At 38.3% G+C, this 15,058-nt stretch overlaps 1 protein-coding gene across 3 annotated transcripts in view; it reads left to right on the plus strand.

Moving 5' to 3' along the window:
* RABGAP1L (RAB GTPase activating protein 1 like) overlaps window positions 1–15,058 on the plus strand; it is a 204,856-nt gene that overhangs the window by 25,744 nt on the left and 164,054 nt on the right. For all 3 annotated transcript variants that reach the window (XM_042874140.1, XM_042874141.1, XM_042874142.1), the window contains exons 8-11: window positions 45–111; window positions 2,184–2,286; window positions 3,984–4,150; window positions 8,459–8,603. In XM_042874140.1, coding sequence (XP_042730074.1) covers window positions 45–111; window positions 2,184–2,286; window positions 3,984–4,150; window positions 8,459–8,603 — 482 coding nt within the window. The remainder of the gene's footprint in view (window positions 1–44; window positions 112–2,183; window positions 2,287–3,983; window positions 4,151–8,458; window positions 8,604–15,058) is intronic.

Consider the following 15,058-nt stretch of genomic DNA (forward strand, 5'->3'; position numbering starts at 1 on the left):
GCTAACATATATGTGTATATATATTTTTTGATAAAACTTCACAGATGCTTTGGGATGCTGCTGAGTCCTGGAAGAAATGTGAAGAACAGTGACATGCATTTACTAGACATGGTAATGTATGTTTTTAGTAATCGTTTTAGTAAGATAGGTAATTTAAAAGCAAACAAAAAGCCCCAACCGTATAGAAGCACCTCCCAAAAATAAAACTGCCACTGTTTGTTTACTTTGGTTTCTTAAATCCTGAATCTTCTATCTTAGGACTAGAAACAAATGCTTCACGCAACGGGCAGAACATCTCAATGTCAAAATCTTTGGCATCTGTTTTTGTGAAATTGATAGTTAGTTGCTCCAAAAAATTGTTAAACATGTTATCTAAAAATTTAGAGCCAATAATTGTCTTTATGCTTGGATCTTAGAGATGTGCTGCTGGTTTTTGCTGAAAATGTTGCCATTAATTGCTTAATCTGAATTAAATTCTTGCTCAGAGCTTGGAAGAGTTGCTTATCTTTTAAGAGCCTTCCTTTCTTATAATGAGTTGCATCTAAGAGAGCTGCAAGTTCATCGGATACTTTGTGATTGTATCAATTCAGTTTTATGCAGTGGACAAGAATACAACTGTTTTCAAGTCAAAAAGTGCTCAAGTTAAATCAGCCAGGCATTTTGTAATTATGCAGACAGTTTTGCCTTGTCCACTTCTTTATCCATGTTGATGATTCTGGCTGTTGGTATTCAGTTCTCTTGTCAGAGGTAAGATACTTGTATGCTGTTATGTTTATGTATGTACTAACACAGTTTTCATTTGTTGATATTAGTTCTGATGTTACATTTCAATTTTTTGATTGATAGAAAATAGAATAAATTATGAGTAACAGAGCATAATGAGTTCTATTAATCCATATAACATGTTTTTACTGTACAGGCTGCGTATTTGAATCCATATCTTTATCCCAGCCCTAGTTCCGTACATTGAACTGCTGGATGTGATAGCTTATTAATCATCTCCTGTGTGTTTACATGGAAACTTGTGTTTTTCTCACAGCTTCCTTTCTCCCTCTTTAAATTTGGAGGACTTGGTCACTCCCACAAATCCTACAAATCAGATTGCAGAGTAGGAATGTCAGTCCCATTTGCCTCTGAAGTGGCAACCATGCAGGCTTGTTGGATCCATAGGAACTGCCCAGGGAAGCTGCAGGAAATATGAACTGTTACTGGTGTGGGACAAGTATGGAAGTAACAGATGCATGGTATAAGATTATCCTAATGCAAATACAGAGGCTTTCCTGTTGTTACTAACTTGAAGATATGTGGCTCTTTTGACTTCAATTGCATATTGTCCTGAAACTTGGTTCTTTAAATGTCAAATTTTTATGGACTGGAGTTGCAAACTGCTGTCATACTTAGAGAAGGTCTGTGCCTGAGCAACGCAGGTGAAAGTATGGCAGAGGGATAATTTTGGAGTAAAAACACTAACCTAATTTTTTGGTTGATGTAATTAAGGTCTTAAGTAAGATTATATTTTGGACTGTTTCTCTGTATACAGTGAGAGAGGGTTTGGTCTCTTCTCACTGGTGACAGGGAGAGGGGAAATAGCATCAAGTTGCTCCAGGGGAGGTTTAGGCTGGATATCACGAAACACTTCTTTACACAAAGGGTTGTTAAACACTGGAATAGGCTCCCAGGGAGGTGGTTGAGTCTCCATCCCTGGATGTGTTTAAAAACCATTTGGATGTGGTGCTCAGGGACATGATTTAGGAGGGTTGTTAGAGTTAGGGTGGTATGGTTAGGTTGTGGTTGGACTTGATGATCTTTGAGGTCTTTTCCAACCTGAGCGATTCTGTGATACTGTGATACTAGTTTAATTTTTTGAAGTCTCTTATATTACATCACCCCATAATATTTGTGCTTAGACAGTAGTGACATACATCCCACCAAAAGCCTCTATTTTAATAAGTATTAAGAAAGTAGGTTAAGCTATCTTTGCCTTCATTTTCTTGTATATAATGTTTCTTCTTTCTTTGCCATTTCCCTATCCATTTTCCCGTCCATTATACCATGTTCTCACATTGGGTTGTGTTCTCTAACGTGAACATAATGATATTCTTAAATTCCTAGAACTGTTTTACCTCCACGCACTCTTGTCTCTTGATCTCTAATGAAGTCCTTTATTTCTCTTTTATTTCTAGGAATCCATGGGAAAAAGCTCTGATGGGAAGGCTTATGTAATTACTGGACTATGGAATCCTAATGCACCTATGTTTCTAGTACTTAATGAGGAAACACCTAAAGGTAATTTAATCTAACTTATGTGTTTTTTATAGTTTGAGTTTGATGCATATATTTTTTCCTGGGAATCAGGATGTGTATGTCTGAGTACATACACCATCATGTTCTGAACATCTGTGACTGGAAACAGAACTTTTCTGTACGTACATATGCAACACAGAAATGTGAATAATTGTATGTAGACCTTATGTGTTGCAGGTTTAGAGATACTAAGCTAGTGCTTGGCCTTATGTTCCCGCTCCCTGATTATCAGGATTTTTGCTCCCTAAGCATACAGTAGTTTTCCCCATTCTGTAACCAGCAGAGTAGTATAAAACCTAAACGTAGCTGTTGTTTTTCTTTTAACTTGGAGGTGAGCTGATTACAAGTAGCATTACATGACCTTCATCTTTGAAGAAGTGATGCACAGAAGCACTTGCACTTACAGCACACTTCCTTGTTGCTGGAATTGATGTTCTCTGATGTGATATAAAGTTCTAATGCAAATCTGGAGTCTGTTTCCTGTTCCAAGGCAGAGCTCCCATCAGTGACATAAAAGCATATCCGAGGGTATGCAGTCAGTGTTGCTGTTTTCCTGCTGGTTTTTCAAATCACATTATTTCTGGTAGCATGTAGACTGTTGTGTGAAACTACTCGCTGTGAAGCTTGACACAGTTTCCATTATAGGATATGACTTTGTGTGTGTCGTTGTGTTTGGTTTTTAAACGTGTATTTAGTTTTTAAATGCCTGCTTGCCTCTTTGGCCTGAGAACGTGAGAGCCTAGGTGTTCAAAGCCTGATGTTCAGTGTTTATTTCAAAAAGCTGTGCTTCCTGGCTGGAGGATATCAATTCTGTTTCAAAATGGTGGTTGCTACATTTCATAAGTATTTTCAAAAGGCACAATCTTTTTCTTGCATTCTAAGTCTACAAGATACACTTGAACTATTTCTGCTTCATCTTCTGGTTGATTGTGTATTTTGCTCTACTTTGAATTATGCTTAGGTACAAACGGAGAAAAAAATAGCATTGCACACTGCTTCTGCAAAGATCATCTGACCCATAGAATGGGAAAGGGGCAGGTGAAACTTCTTTAGTCATAGAATCATAGAATGGTTTGGGTTGGAAGGGACCTTTAAGTCCATCCAGATCCAACCCCTGCTGTAGGCAGGGACACCTCCTGCCAGACCAAGTTGCCCCATCCAGCCTGGCCTTGAATGCCTGCAGAGAGGTGGCATTCACAGCCTCTGGATAACCTGTTCCAGTGTTTCAGTGCCCTCACAGTAAAGACTTTCTTCCTAATATCCAGTCTAAATTTACCCTCTTCCAATTCATAGCCATTTCTCCTTTTCCTGTTGCTACCTGCCCTTATAAAAAGTACCCCCCAGCTCTCCTGTAGGCCCCTTCAGGTACTGGAAGGCTGCTATAAGGTCTCCTCAGAGTCGTCTCCAGGATGAACAACCCCAGCTCTCTCAGCCTGTCCCCATGGTGGAGGTGCTCCAGCCCTCTGATCATCTCTATGGCCCTTCTCTGGACCTTCTCCAACAGCTCCATGTTCTTCTTAGTCCTTATAACTGACAGAGTATGGACATGGAGGTAAACAAGGATCTAGAGTGTTCCTTTGAGTTAGTTTTCAATTTGAGCAGCAGCTCACTTGTTAATTGTTTTAAGGAATTTGTTCTTTGCCAACTTCTTCTGTACGTGACTTAATTTTGTGTTTCAGATAAGCGTGTGTACATGACTGTGGCAGTGGATATGGTTGTTACTGAAGTAGTAGAGCCAGTGAGATTTTTGCTGGAGACTGTCGTGCGCGTGTATCCTGCCAACGAACGCTTCTGGTACTTCAGCAGGAAAACCTTCACAGAAACTTTCTATATGAAGCTGAAACAGGTATTGTGTGCTCATTTTTTAAACAGAAGTTGGTGCTGGGAATGTTTGTTTTGTTTCTTTTAATTTGGCCTTTATAATGTTGACACCTTTGTCTCAGTAGATTTGTTTTTCTAGAGCTAGTTATTGCTGAAAGGATTAAATGCGTAATTAGGTAGCATGTATTGTTCTTCAGTGCTCTTTGTAAACTGCATCATTATATGTATCATAAGTGATTGGCTTTGTGGGCTTAAACAATTTTAGACATTTGTTGAATACTCCATAATTTCCTACAATCTGGCCTATGTGCAGGCATTTGAAGCAAGTCCATTTGACTGGTAAAATCAGGAAATAGCTTCAGCTGACTTTACAACGAGTAGCTGGTATCTAACAAAGGGAAATCCTGGGTACTAAGGTTCAAAATCTGAACGTATGCATCTGTAAGGATGTAATCAATTAAAGGCAGTGGTTTAAAAGAGTTAGCTGATTGCTGAGTTTGTTTCAAGGTGTCTGAGGAGGTGAGCTTCTCTATGTTTTTTCAAAAGAGGTACATGAACAATTGTTTGGAAAAAGCAAGTTCAGACACATGGAGAAGTTGTTTTCACACTCATGCTTGCTGATGAATGGATAAAATGCACTAACTTCACATCCTTCACAATGTTTTGTGAATTCACAACCTTCCTATGGTTTTGTGAAGGGCAGGGGCATTGTTGTTTCAATGAGTAAGTTAGTGTTGTTCATACTGGTGACTGTAACCTTAGGAAATACACCCAGGAGGGGAGTAAACTCTTCAAAAGGGCTGACAATAGCAGGACTAGGGGAAATGGATCCAAGTTGAAGGAGGGAAGATTTAGGTTGGATGTTAGGGGGAAGTTCTTTACTAGGAGAGTGGTTAGGCCCTGGAACGGGCTGCCCAGGGAGGTTGTGGATGCCCCGTCCTTGGACGTGTTTAAGGCCAGGTTGGACGGGGTCCTGGGCAACCTGATCTGAATGCGTATGTTTGGTGGCCCTGCTAGGCAGGGGGGTTGGAACTACATGATCCTTGGGGTCCCTTCCAACCCGGGTGATTCTGTGATTCTGTGAAATGTTGAAAGAAGAGTAAAGAAGTGTTGTTTGCATGCTATTTGTCTGAAATTCTTTTGTTTGTCTGTTCCTTGGAGTTTAACTTTGAAGGTGTACAAAAAACACCCCGCTCTATGGAGGGGAGAAGTGAGGAAGATGAAGCTTAATGCATAGTAGTGTACTCCCTTTGTTAGCTTTCCCAGTCCCGTGTTTGTGTGATTAATGTGCGTTTATTACTTCCTCAAGCACTGAGCGATGCTATATCCATCTCATCTGGTAATGGCTGTAGAATAGCTCCCTATTGAACAGAATGCTAAAGACCCAGTGCTGTGAGCAGTGCAGGGTTGAAATGCATGAAGTGTGTACGTCTTCCCATCATCAGTGTTGGTGGTGTACAGCTGCATCCTTACGCAGCGAGCATTGACCTGCTTTCTCCAAAGATTTATGCTGGAGTTTCAGCTCAAAAAAATGAGCGGCAGAGGCTATGAGTGTCGTTTGCATTGGAATAATGATCCATCATTTTTGACTAATGAAACCAAATGGGAGTGATTTCATTCTACTGAGCTTAGTGTGAACGTTTTAATTCTCATCTTTCTGTGTGGCACAGTAATGGGTCTTGAAAAACAGGCTGTGTACATGGTATACAGAAAAATAGTAACTGTTTAACATCTAGTAAGTAAATCTCATGAAATGCTCTTTATGTAGTTCTAGGAATTAGAACAGTAGCTTGGTTTTCTCACATTTTCTTAAATTCCCTCTTATATGCAAATGTTGAGAGTATCTACATTTTAAATTTAAGGAAAATGCATTTGAAGATGCTGCTTTCTCAACTGTTTGATACTCATTTATAATCAACTAAGATTTCCAGTAAGTCATTTACAACTATATCATTTTTGAGTAATACGGATGTGTTCTTTTTCCTTTCTCGCCCCTTATAATGTGACAAAACATGCTTTCCTTCTCTCCCTAAAATCCACAAGCTTTTTTTACACCTGTAGAATCCTGAGAAGCTGTTGTGCAGACTTTGAGAAGAGGAACATATTTAATCTTGTTAAACTTTCTCCCACATGAGGCTCAGATTACGGATGGCAGGATCGGTGTGGTTGAGCTGTAGCGACTGTTTATTCATCCAGTTACTGGCTGCACAGCTTGTGTTGCAGCAGCTCTTCCTGCACATAGCTCTTTTGAGAGCCCATCCCCTGGGACTCTTCCTCCTCTGAAAGCAGCTATGCAGGTGGCATTGGGTTCAGCCACTTGGGCACTGTTTGAGAAAGCAGTTGGATTTAAGCAGAACTGCAAGTTGGTAACATCAGCTTTGAGGAGAGGTGGCTTCTCTGTGCAGGACTACAAATCCTGGGCTATAGTTTATCTTCGGATGTAAAATCATGGCTATAATGGTGCAGAGTTACTTGTGTTGTGTACAGATGGCTCTTGCAGTCAACCAGAGCACGTGCAAGGCACCAAAAACTTGTCATTTGTGTATGCTGCAGCAAAATCCATAGTACCTCATGCCTTACTCCTGCTCAAATAAAAGCTACAGATAATGATGGTGAATAACACTCGGAGGTATCAATTTAGTCAAGTACTTTGTAATTGCATGATAAAAGTGTTCTGTGAAAGTAAAACGGGGATAATGGCTGTAATATCCTGCTGAATGTTTAAAAGAAAATACAGGATATTTATGCCTTCATCCCAAAGTTCATTAAGCACTTTGAGAAGTTCAGTCAGCAAAACTGGCTGCTAATTGGAGCCCTGTGACTGTCTGCTTCTGGGAGTATCAGCTTTAAAGGAGGCAGATCTGAATGATTAATGTCTTTGAAATAGAGTGGGATTCATCAGTACAAAACTGTGAAAGCTGCAGTAGTGCAAGTGTTTAAGCTACCTATCTTAGCAATGTCAGCAGCTTGCTGGAAATGCCAGTTCTGTTCAGCAGTTCATCTCCAGCAAAGGGTGATATGACATTGTCTTCCAAATCCTTCCTAATTTTGCATTTGAATCTAATTGAATACACTCTGAGACTGTATTCCTTTATTTTCATGGATAATTTGATGTTCTCAATATCCTCAGAAAATTGCCTTATTTGAACTGATTAGATAAGGACACAAATAAGAAAACAGAGTTTTGGTTCTAGTTCATTTACTACAACCATTAGTTTTCAATTTTGTGTAACTCTCTGTGAGTATATTAATCACTGCATGTCACTGAATAATAATTGTTTCCAGAGCTGGAGCTCACGGGAAAAGCTACTGTTGGTTTTCCTTTAAAAACTCACACTGCTGCACCCACTGGGATGTTGGTACCTTTTTTCACATGAATGTCCACTGAATGCAAAAGAGGTAAATTAAACTCTGAACTTTTCCACCTGAAAGTAAAACTAAAACCATTTCTCCTTGCCCCCCATCTTTGCCCTGAGAGTTATTGAACTCCCAAAAAGGCAGGTGAGAAGAATAAAAGCTGCTGTTACAGAACAAAGAGCTTTCTAGGGAAAATGCTCTGCCCTCAGTTCTGTGTAGTTAAGCATAGCTCTCAAATTGCCAAGGTAATGAATTTGTTAGATTGACACGTATATGCGGTTCCTTCAGACACCCACACAGACATGCAGCTTATATGTACATGTGTGTGTAATGTATAGGTAGTTTGTATGTATATATAATACATGCATATATATTTCAAATAGATAACTGTCAGGTTATTGAAGTCCATTGAAAGGACTGTATTACAGGTTCTACTCTGAAATAAAGCTAAATTGTTCTGTTGTTTTTGCTTGAGTAAAACAGTAAAGAGCTTTTCAATTTATGGTTTTAAAAGCATTAGGATTTGTTGCTTTGTTTTCTCTTTACTTACTAAAACCCTTAACTTTTTCCTCTAAGACAGTTGATTCCTGTTTCTGTGTTTATGTTGGTTACCCTATTATTTTTTTTTCCCTGCTTCTTCTCTCATCTTTTATTTTGCTGCATTTTCTCCTTGCCCTCATCTCTATATTTAAATGGGAAAGGTTTTTGAGCATGGTAATTAAAATGGAAGCGAAGAGACAGCATTGGAAATAATGCAGTTTTATTTGCATCTTTGGACCATAAACCTCAGAAGAGAAACATAGCTGTATGTTACAGCCAGCCTACATATGCCATTGCAGAGGAATCTGAAGGAGTCTTGCCCAAACTATTATTTAGCTGCAATAAGAAATTTGTGTGTTTTCGGTTGATTTTGGCATACTATTAGAGTTGGAATTGTCAATGGGGGGTCCTAATAAATGCACCTATTTTGCTTTAGTCTGAAGGAAAAAGCCATACCAGCGCTGGGGATCCCATTTATGAAGTTGCCAGCCTACAGAGAGAGTCTGCAAGAGAAGAGCAACTGCTGAGCCCAGCAAGTGGAGGGGGCCGTGTATCATCCCAGGAAGATGAGGCAGAAGAAGGTAAGAATAAATAAGCAAGCACTTGTAGTTTCTGTAGACAGTACCACGATATTTTTGCTGATTGCTTACTCAATTCTTCCTGTTTGTGTCTAATAGAAATGCAAGTGCTCTGGGCAGCAGGTTCACACATAACTTTCTTCTGGCGGCAGTTTGTTGAGCAATTTTTTTTGAGCAAGTATTTTTGCCAACCCTATTATTTAGAGTTCTTCTAATAGCAGCATCAGACTATACATTGCTGTTTTTCTGTATGCTTCAAAATTTGTTACTACTACACTTGTGCTCTGCTAATGTGGTAGAAAACCTTTGCTAGAGTGTTTTTCATCTGATCGGAAGCCATTTGCCTTTGTGCTGCTGAAGAATAGCATTGGAATGGCTGGCTGTAAATGCCTGTGTGCAGGAAAAGAACCAACAGGGTAACAGTCTCATAAAGGGAATTCTGCTGCCCATCATCTGTATGGCAAGCATGTGATTATGAGTTTTTTTACACTTAAAAATCAAAATACCTCTAGGTTCAGTTGGCGAATGCATTGTGGATTGCTGCTGTCAATGGACAAGTAGTATTTGCCTTCTTCCTCCAAGGCTAATGGTTGTTCAGAGTTTTTCTCTTGTTTTTGGAAGCCCTTGGCCTACTGCAGTCCCTTTGTACCTGAAGGTTGGCTTATAGCCTTCAGAACAGGCTCTCAAAGGGCCTTCTTTCATTAGGACATCCAACCTTCCAGAACTCGTGACAGTTTTACGAAGTTACACTTGAGATTTCTGGCACTGTTCTGTCAGTACTGTAAAAAGTTTTGCTTATTACAGTGGAAAAATTCCTTCTAGATTCATACTTGATTGTAAATAGTTGAATATCAGTTTATGCAGTGGGAGTCAGAACCCTGTGGTTAACACAGGAGCAGCAGATACATTTACTCCTTTCTGTTTACAAACCAGAAAACCCTAATCCAAGGTGACACCATGCTTAAAAAAACATAGCTAACTGATCTTTGAATTTGGCAGGGTGGCTGTTGACTATCACTGTCATTCTATTATCAATTCTAAAAAGCAAAAATAACATTATCTCGAATGCAACTTTTGTGTTAAATTGTTACTTGAGAATGCCTTACTGTTTATAGCAGGAGTTATTTCAGATTGACCTTTGGGTCTTGTGGTTCAGTGTAGTGAAGCTCAACATTTATGGGTATTCTTTTCCCTGCTGGATGTTTGTGCACTGGCAGTCAGAATGCTTTCTAGAGCTTGTTAGATAGGATAGGACTCAAATAATAACTTGAATTTTTTTTTTTCCCCTCCATGTTTCTTCTCACCAAGAAGAGTAAAAATGCTATTGTAGAATTTGATGAATATAGCTTAATTAGTTATAACTGATAATAAGCTATTGTCCTCTTGGTGCTATTACAAAGCAGCTATATTTTATTATAGGGTGTGAGTTCATACGAGGCATGAACCGAAGTTTAACTTTGGTTTAGCTTCCTAATGCTGGTTTCCGTATTATAAATGTGGATTACATCCTAAGAGAAGACATAAAAATACCATGATGTGACTCTGTTCTCATGGAAACTGCATTTAGAACTATCTGCTTAGAAGTTATCTATCCTAGTGGATATGCAGGTTAAATGAGTCACTGCCAGTTGTTCTAAATAAATCTCTTCATTCTTTTTCTTTCTTTTTCTTTTCAGGGTACTAATTATGATGATGGAAAAAAAACCTTGAGTTTACAGTGTCTTAGCCTTGGAAGAAAGCTTTTTCTTTTCTTTAATGTTAAGGCTCTCTGGCCACGTAGATTTTTTTCTGCTTGCTCCAATGGCAAGTTTGCATTATAAAGAATATTAGATAGACCCGAGGCTGCCGTATCCATTTACAGATATTGAGGATTTTTCTCTCTTTTTATATATATTTAAAGGCATATACTGCACTCATAGAGAACGTTAATTTAGTTTAGAAACACTGCATTCAAGTTTGGTTTGTGTAACGCTGTGAGAATGCATGACCCATTTGTAACTTACCTGCTTTCTATGTACTCCGTGCACACAGTTGGTGAGATGTCATATGTTGTGAGTATATGAATAAAGGTTATCTTCGTAAGAAGGCATCTTTTTCAATATTCTTGTTCTTTTTATTTTAACGGAAGGCCAAACATATTTTCCCTGTGTATTATTCTTAGCTTTTACTCTTCTTTTTCTTTCCATTTTAGCTTCTTTCTTCACGTAGTTTTTTCAATTGAAAACTAACGTTTGCAAAGATTGTGAAGTAGCTTAGAGATCTTGTAGGTCAACTTTTTTCTTTTTTTTTTTTTTTTTTTTACTTATTTATACTGTAGTAGATATTTCTGGCAACTCTGCCATCTAAGGTTCACTGCTCTGGAGATAGCATTTTTAAAAACATTAATTAATATTAACGATTCCTTGTCAAAATCTGGAATCTGAAGTACACTCCTTAGTAAGAAATGTTCTCTTAAATTCAGGTTTAAGCTTAAAAGAATTAAATATCTAATGAAAAAATTCTTGCTTTCTGGAAAAGCTTCAAAAAAAAGATTTAAGTATCAGTTTTTGTCCATAAGCAGAAAACTGCATTGCTAACATGGAATTCTGAGTATGACCTGGTAAGAAGTGCAGAGCACCACTGGTTGAACTGATCCTCAGTTATTCTGTGAGCTGAAGCACTGGAGAAAAGTTTTTTTCTGGCAGAAGGATTTGCAAGGAGAGCGTACAAAGGGGAAGAATAAGTTGGCTTCTTTTAGCAGGAAGCCTTCCTTAGATGATAGATGGAATCCTGACCTTTCTATGACTCTAATGTTTTTTTTCTTTTTAAAATAATCAAACTTTGCAGGAGAATACTAGACAGCTTTTTGGGTTTTGTCTTCAATTAGAATGCTGTTAAGAGGTTAAGGGTCATTGTAAATAAGAGCAGTTGTGTTTAGAACCACAAATTACTTTGTGTTTCCAGAGTCTTTAAACTGACTGCAAGTAAGCTGAAGTCTTTTGCTTATGTTTTATGTGGTCTCAAGTGCCTGGTTACTAACTCTTCTCCCAAGCTATCCATTAGACTCAGAGTAAACACAGGGTACTTAGCACACATTCCAAAACAGGTAATTGATGTTAGGTGAAGGATAACGGGCTTACCAAGTCTCTGGAAAGAAGATGGAGGATGAGCTGCAAACTGGCTTTAGAACCACCTGAAATGACCTCCAGGAATGCAGTAATGTTTGTGGGTTTTACTTACTGCAACAGTAGATTTCTTGATGTTCAAAGATGCTTCATTTCTAACAGCTGGGATCCAGTTGACAACGCAGTACCAGCAAGAGGCCTAGTGAGATGTGTTTGGAGTTGAATAATTTTCTCTTTTAGTAAGGAGAAGTTTACATAAATATCAAGCTGTAGGAGTAGGAAAGGGCAGCAGAAGAGAAGAAATAACAAATAAGGTAATGCTTCCTCTGTGTTCTATCTGCCTCAGCTCTTAAGTACAAAGGGAAGTATTAAACAATAGAGAAATTAATGAGTGAGGTATGGAAATTGACTTTGGAGATAGTGAAATTTGACTGTGAAGATGAAAAGATAGAGGAATTCTGAAAGCTTCAAAGAGATCTGAGGTAGTAATGTTTTTTGGGCAGCCCAGGAAGACTGGATGGGTAGGGTGATTGAGGAGTGGGCAGTGCTAAATGATCAGAGCTGATCGTTGAGGCTAAATTAAGATGCTGGGTCAAAAGTTGTGAGTGGTTAGAGGCTGTTCTCAGGAACTGAAAAGGCAGAAGAATAGAGGAGGTGATATTTTAGGAGTTAGTAGAGCTATTCAAAGTATTTTGTGATAAAATAGGGCTTATGATCAGGGAGAATGTGAGCAAACGAAGATGATGAGTGAGAAGAATGACATTAGTACTATGGAAATAATCAACTCTGCTTTTTCACCCATATTAAAAATAACTTTATGGAATTCATAGGAAATGTTTCTTGTATTAGCTCAAAACACAGAGTAATGATGCTGGGCCCTAAACAAGATAACACTGAATCTGCTTTGGAGTATTTTTGTTAATGCCATAAAAGTGAACTAAAATTTAACAAATCCTACGTTTATTAAGCTGTTTTTCTGTTTGACAGATACTAGTTAACCTTTGCTTGAAGTTCTGTCAGAGAGATTCTTAAAACACAAGTGCTTGAAGAAATGTGAATCTGTAACTTCCAAATGGAAACAGTCTTGATGTCATCTGATGGACTGCACTGTACATTGTCTTGGGTTGTCTTGCCTTAGGAGTTAACTTCTGTTATTAAAATTGTTGTGTTAGATGGGATGTGATCACTTTGTTAATGTATATTTTAGCAAACAAAAGATGCAGAGGACTTTTCTTATTTTGCACTGGATGATGGAAGATGCTATTGATAGTTACAACCATATTCACATTTATTCATGCAAGTATGGACTTTCCATTAAAAAGGCAAATATTTAAAGTGGCTTCAACTTGGAGCATTTCAGCAGTTTCAAATGAAGTACTGATTGTGATGAAATTGCAAGGTTGTACGTGAAATGGAAACAACCCTGCGATTCCCCAGTTTTCCATTTCAGTTTTAGAGGTAAATATCAAATAGGGAATTAATGTGCAAATGCTAAAGCTGAGTCGCATTGAATGGTGAGTTGCATTGTCTTAGAACTGTGACAGCATCTCACACTTGATTTTTTTTCTTGCATGTTCTCGAGGATGTCAGTTTTCAGACAGCACAGTACATGTGGAAGATGTTTGTATTTACAAGAATACCTCCGCTGAGCAGCGCTGAGTTGGCTTTGTCATCTGTGTGGGAGCAAAACTACTGAACTGAAGCTCTTTTATTCAGCTTCAGGCACTTTTGCATCGCATATAGAGATGTCATAGTGGCCCGCTTGTGTATTTGCTACAGAAGGGTAAAATCTTTGCACGCTTCCGCACTCAGACTTGGATGAAGAGTTAAGGTTTATTGCTGTGAATTTTAATTTTGTTATACGACAGTAAGTCGGTGCCTATGTACGAACAGTGTGATGTGGAACTGAGGGATTTTTTTATTGCACTGAGAAGAAAATGGCAGCTTGGCTAGTCATTTCACTGCATTGATGGGGTTGTTCCAAAGTGGAGATGTAGATGCTGAGAGATACTGCACAGGCTGCATTACTTGTGTGAGAGCCGTTCTTGTGTGCAGGCTGAATGTGAGTGGCAGTGAAGGACAGGCATGATTTCCTCCACTTCTTTCAGTGCTTATCAGATGCAGGCTTTCATTTTTGTGTTTGCTCTCTGTGCACTCCAGCAGTGAGAAGTAAATTTTCTTCAAGTCTTTTATGTAACTCAAATACTAACAGAACTCTGTTGTGAACAGAATTCAGTGCAGGTTTTCTTCATTTATATTCTAAATCTCTTTTTTTTCTGATGCTGATCATTATTTTTTCCTTCTGACTTAGGAAATGTGCTATATTTGATTAATTTCCTGTTGTAAATTTTCTGAGGATCGTCATTTCATAAATGTATGATTTAAAAGGCATTTTGAGGCTTTTTACCTTCATCAGAATATTTTGTAATGCATTGATAAGTTGAATCTTTCTGAAAGTCTGCTTTATTTAATATTAGAATCAACTCTATGACCTAAACTTTGTTTCCCTCTTGTCCTCCCTGGCAAAACTATAGCTCATGCTCTGTATAATTTCCTTTTGCCTCATAAATGGAAACTTGTTTTTTTTGTGGCCTTTCTCATGATCATCTTTCATTTCTAATGTATGGAATGATTCCACGTGAAGTCTCAATCTTGTTGCCCTGATGATACGCTGCCAACGTCAGCCCTCCCTTCATTTTTGTTCTTCTCCTACATAATGATCAAACTCCTCATTTTTGAATTACTCCCATTCTATTCCCACCTATCTTTACAACCTAATTTCCTTCTCCTACAAGCTGCCCTGCTCAGGCTGCTCCAAGTGTATTATTTTTCAGTTCCACCTACTCTTTATTTCACTTGTAACAGCTTCTCAATTAAAACCCATTAAAAATCCTTTTTTCTTCTTCACACCCCACCTGTTCATTTTTTTTCTGCTATATTCATGCGTTTTCACTCACTTTAGATTGTACTTATTTGCTTGTATGCTGAACTCTTGGTATCAACACTGTAGTTTTCTAATTTATTTGCATTTTGTGTCAACATATTAGTCTGACTTCTAAAGCACTGCTGTACTTCAAGTAATCTAGTAGGCTTCTTTCAAGGGGAGCAGAGCTGCTTTCTCAAAAGTTAGTTCTGTCTGTATCTATAATGTTTGTTTCAAACAGGGATAAAAGAAGAGTGTGGTTTTAAAGGTAACTTCTAAGAAAAATGAAAAAACCCAACCAAATCCCCCTCATTTGCAGTTAAAAAATAAAATAACAAGGTCAGAAACACTCAAGCCTACTTAACACCTATTTTTTTGTTGACAGGAGCAAGAGTTCTTAACTGGCATCTATTCCCTTATGCCAAAAATGA

Source organism: Lagopus leucura, unplaced genomic scaffold, assembly GCF_019238085.1.
Source record: "Lagopus leucura isolate 7727_CA_CO unplaced genomic scaffold, USGS_WTPT01 Super-Scaffold_100009, whole genome shotgun sequence".
Classification (NCBI taxonomy): domain Eukaryota; kingdom Metazoa; phylum Chordata; class Aves; order Galliformes; family Phasianidae; genus Lagopus; species Lagopus leucura.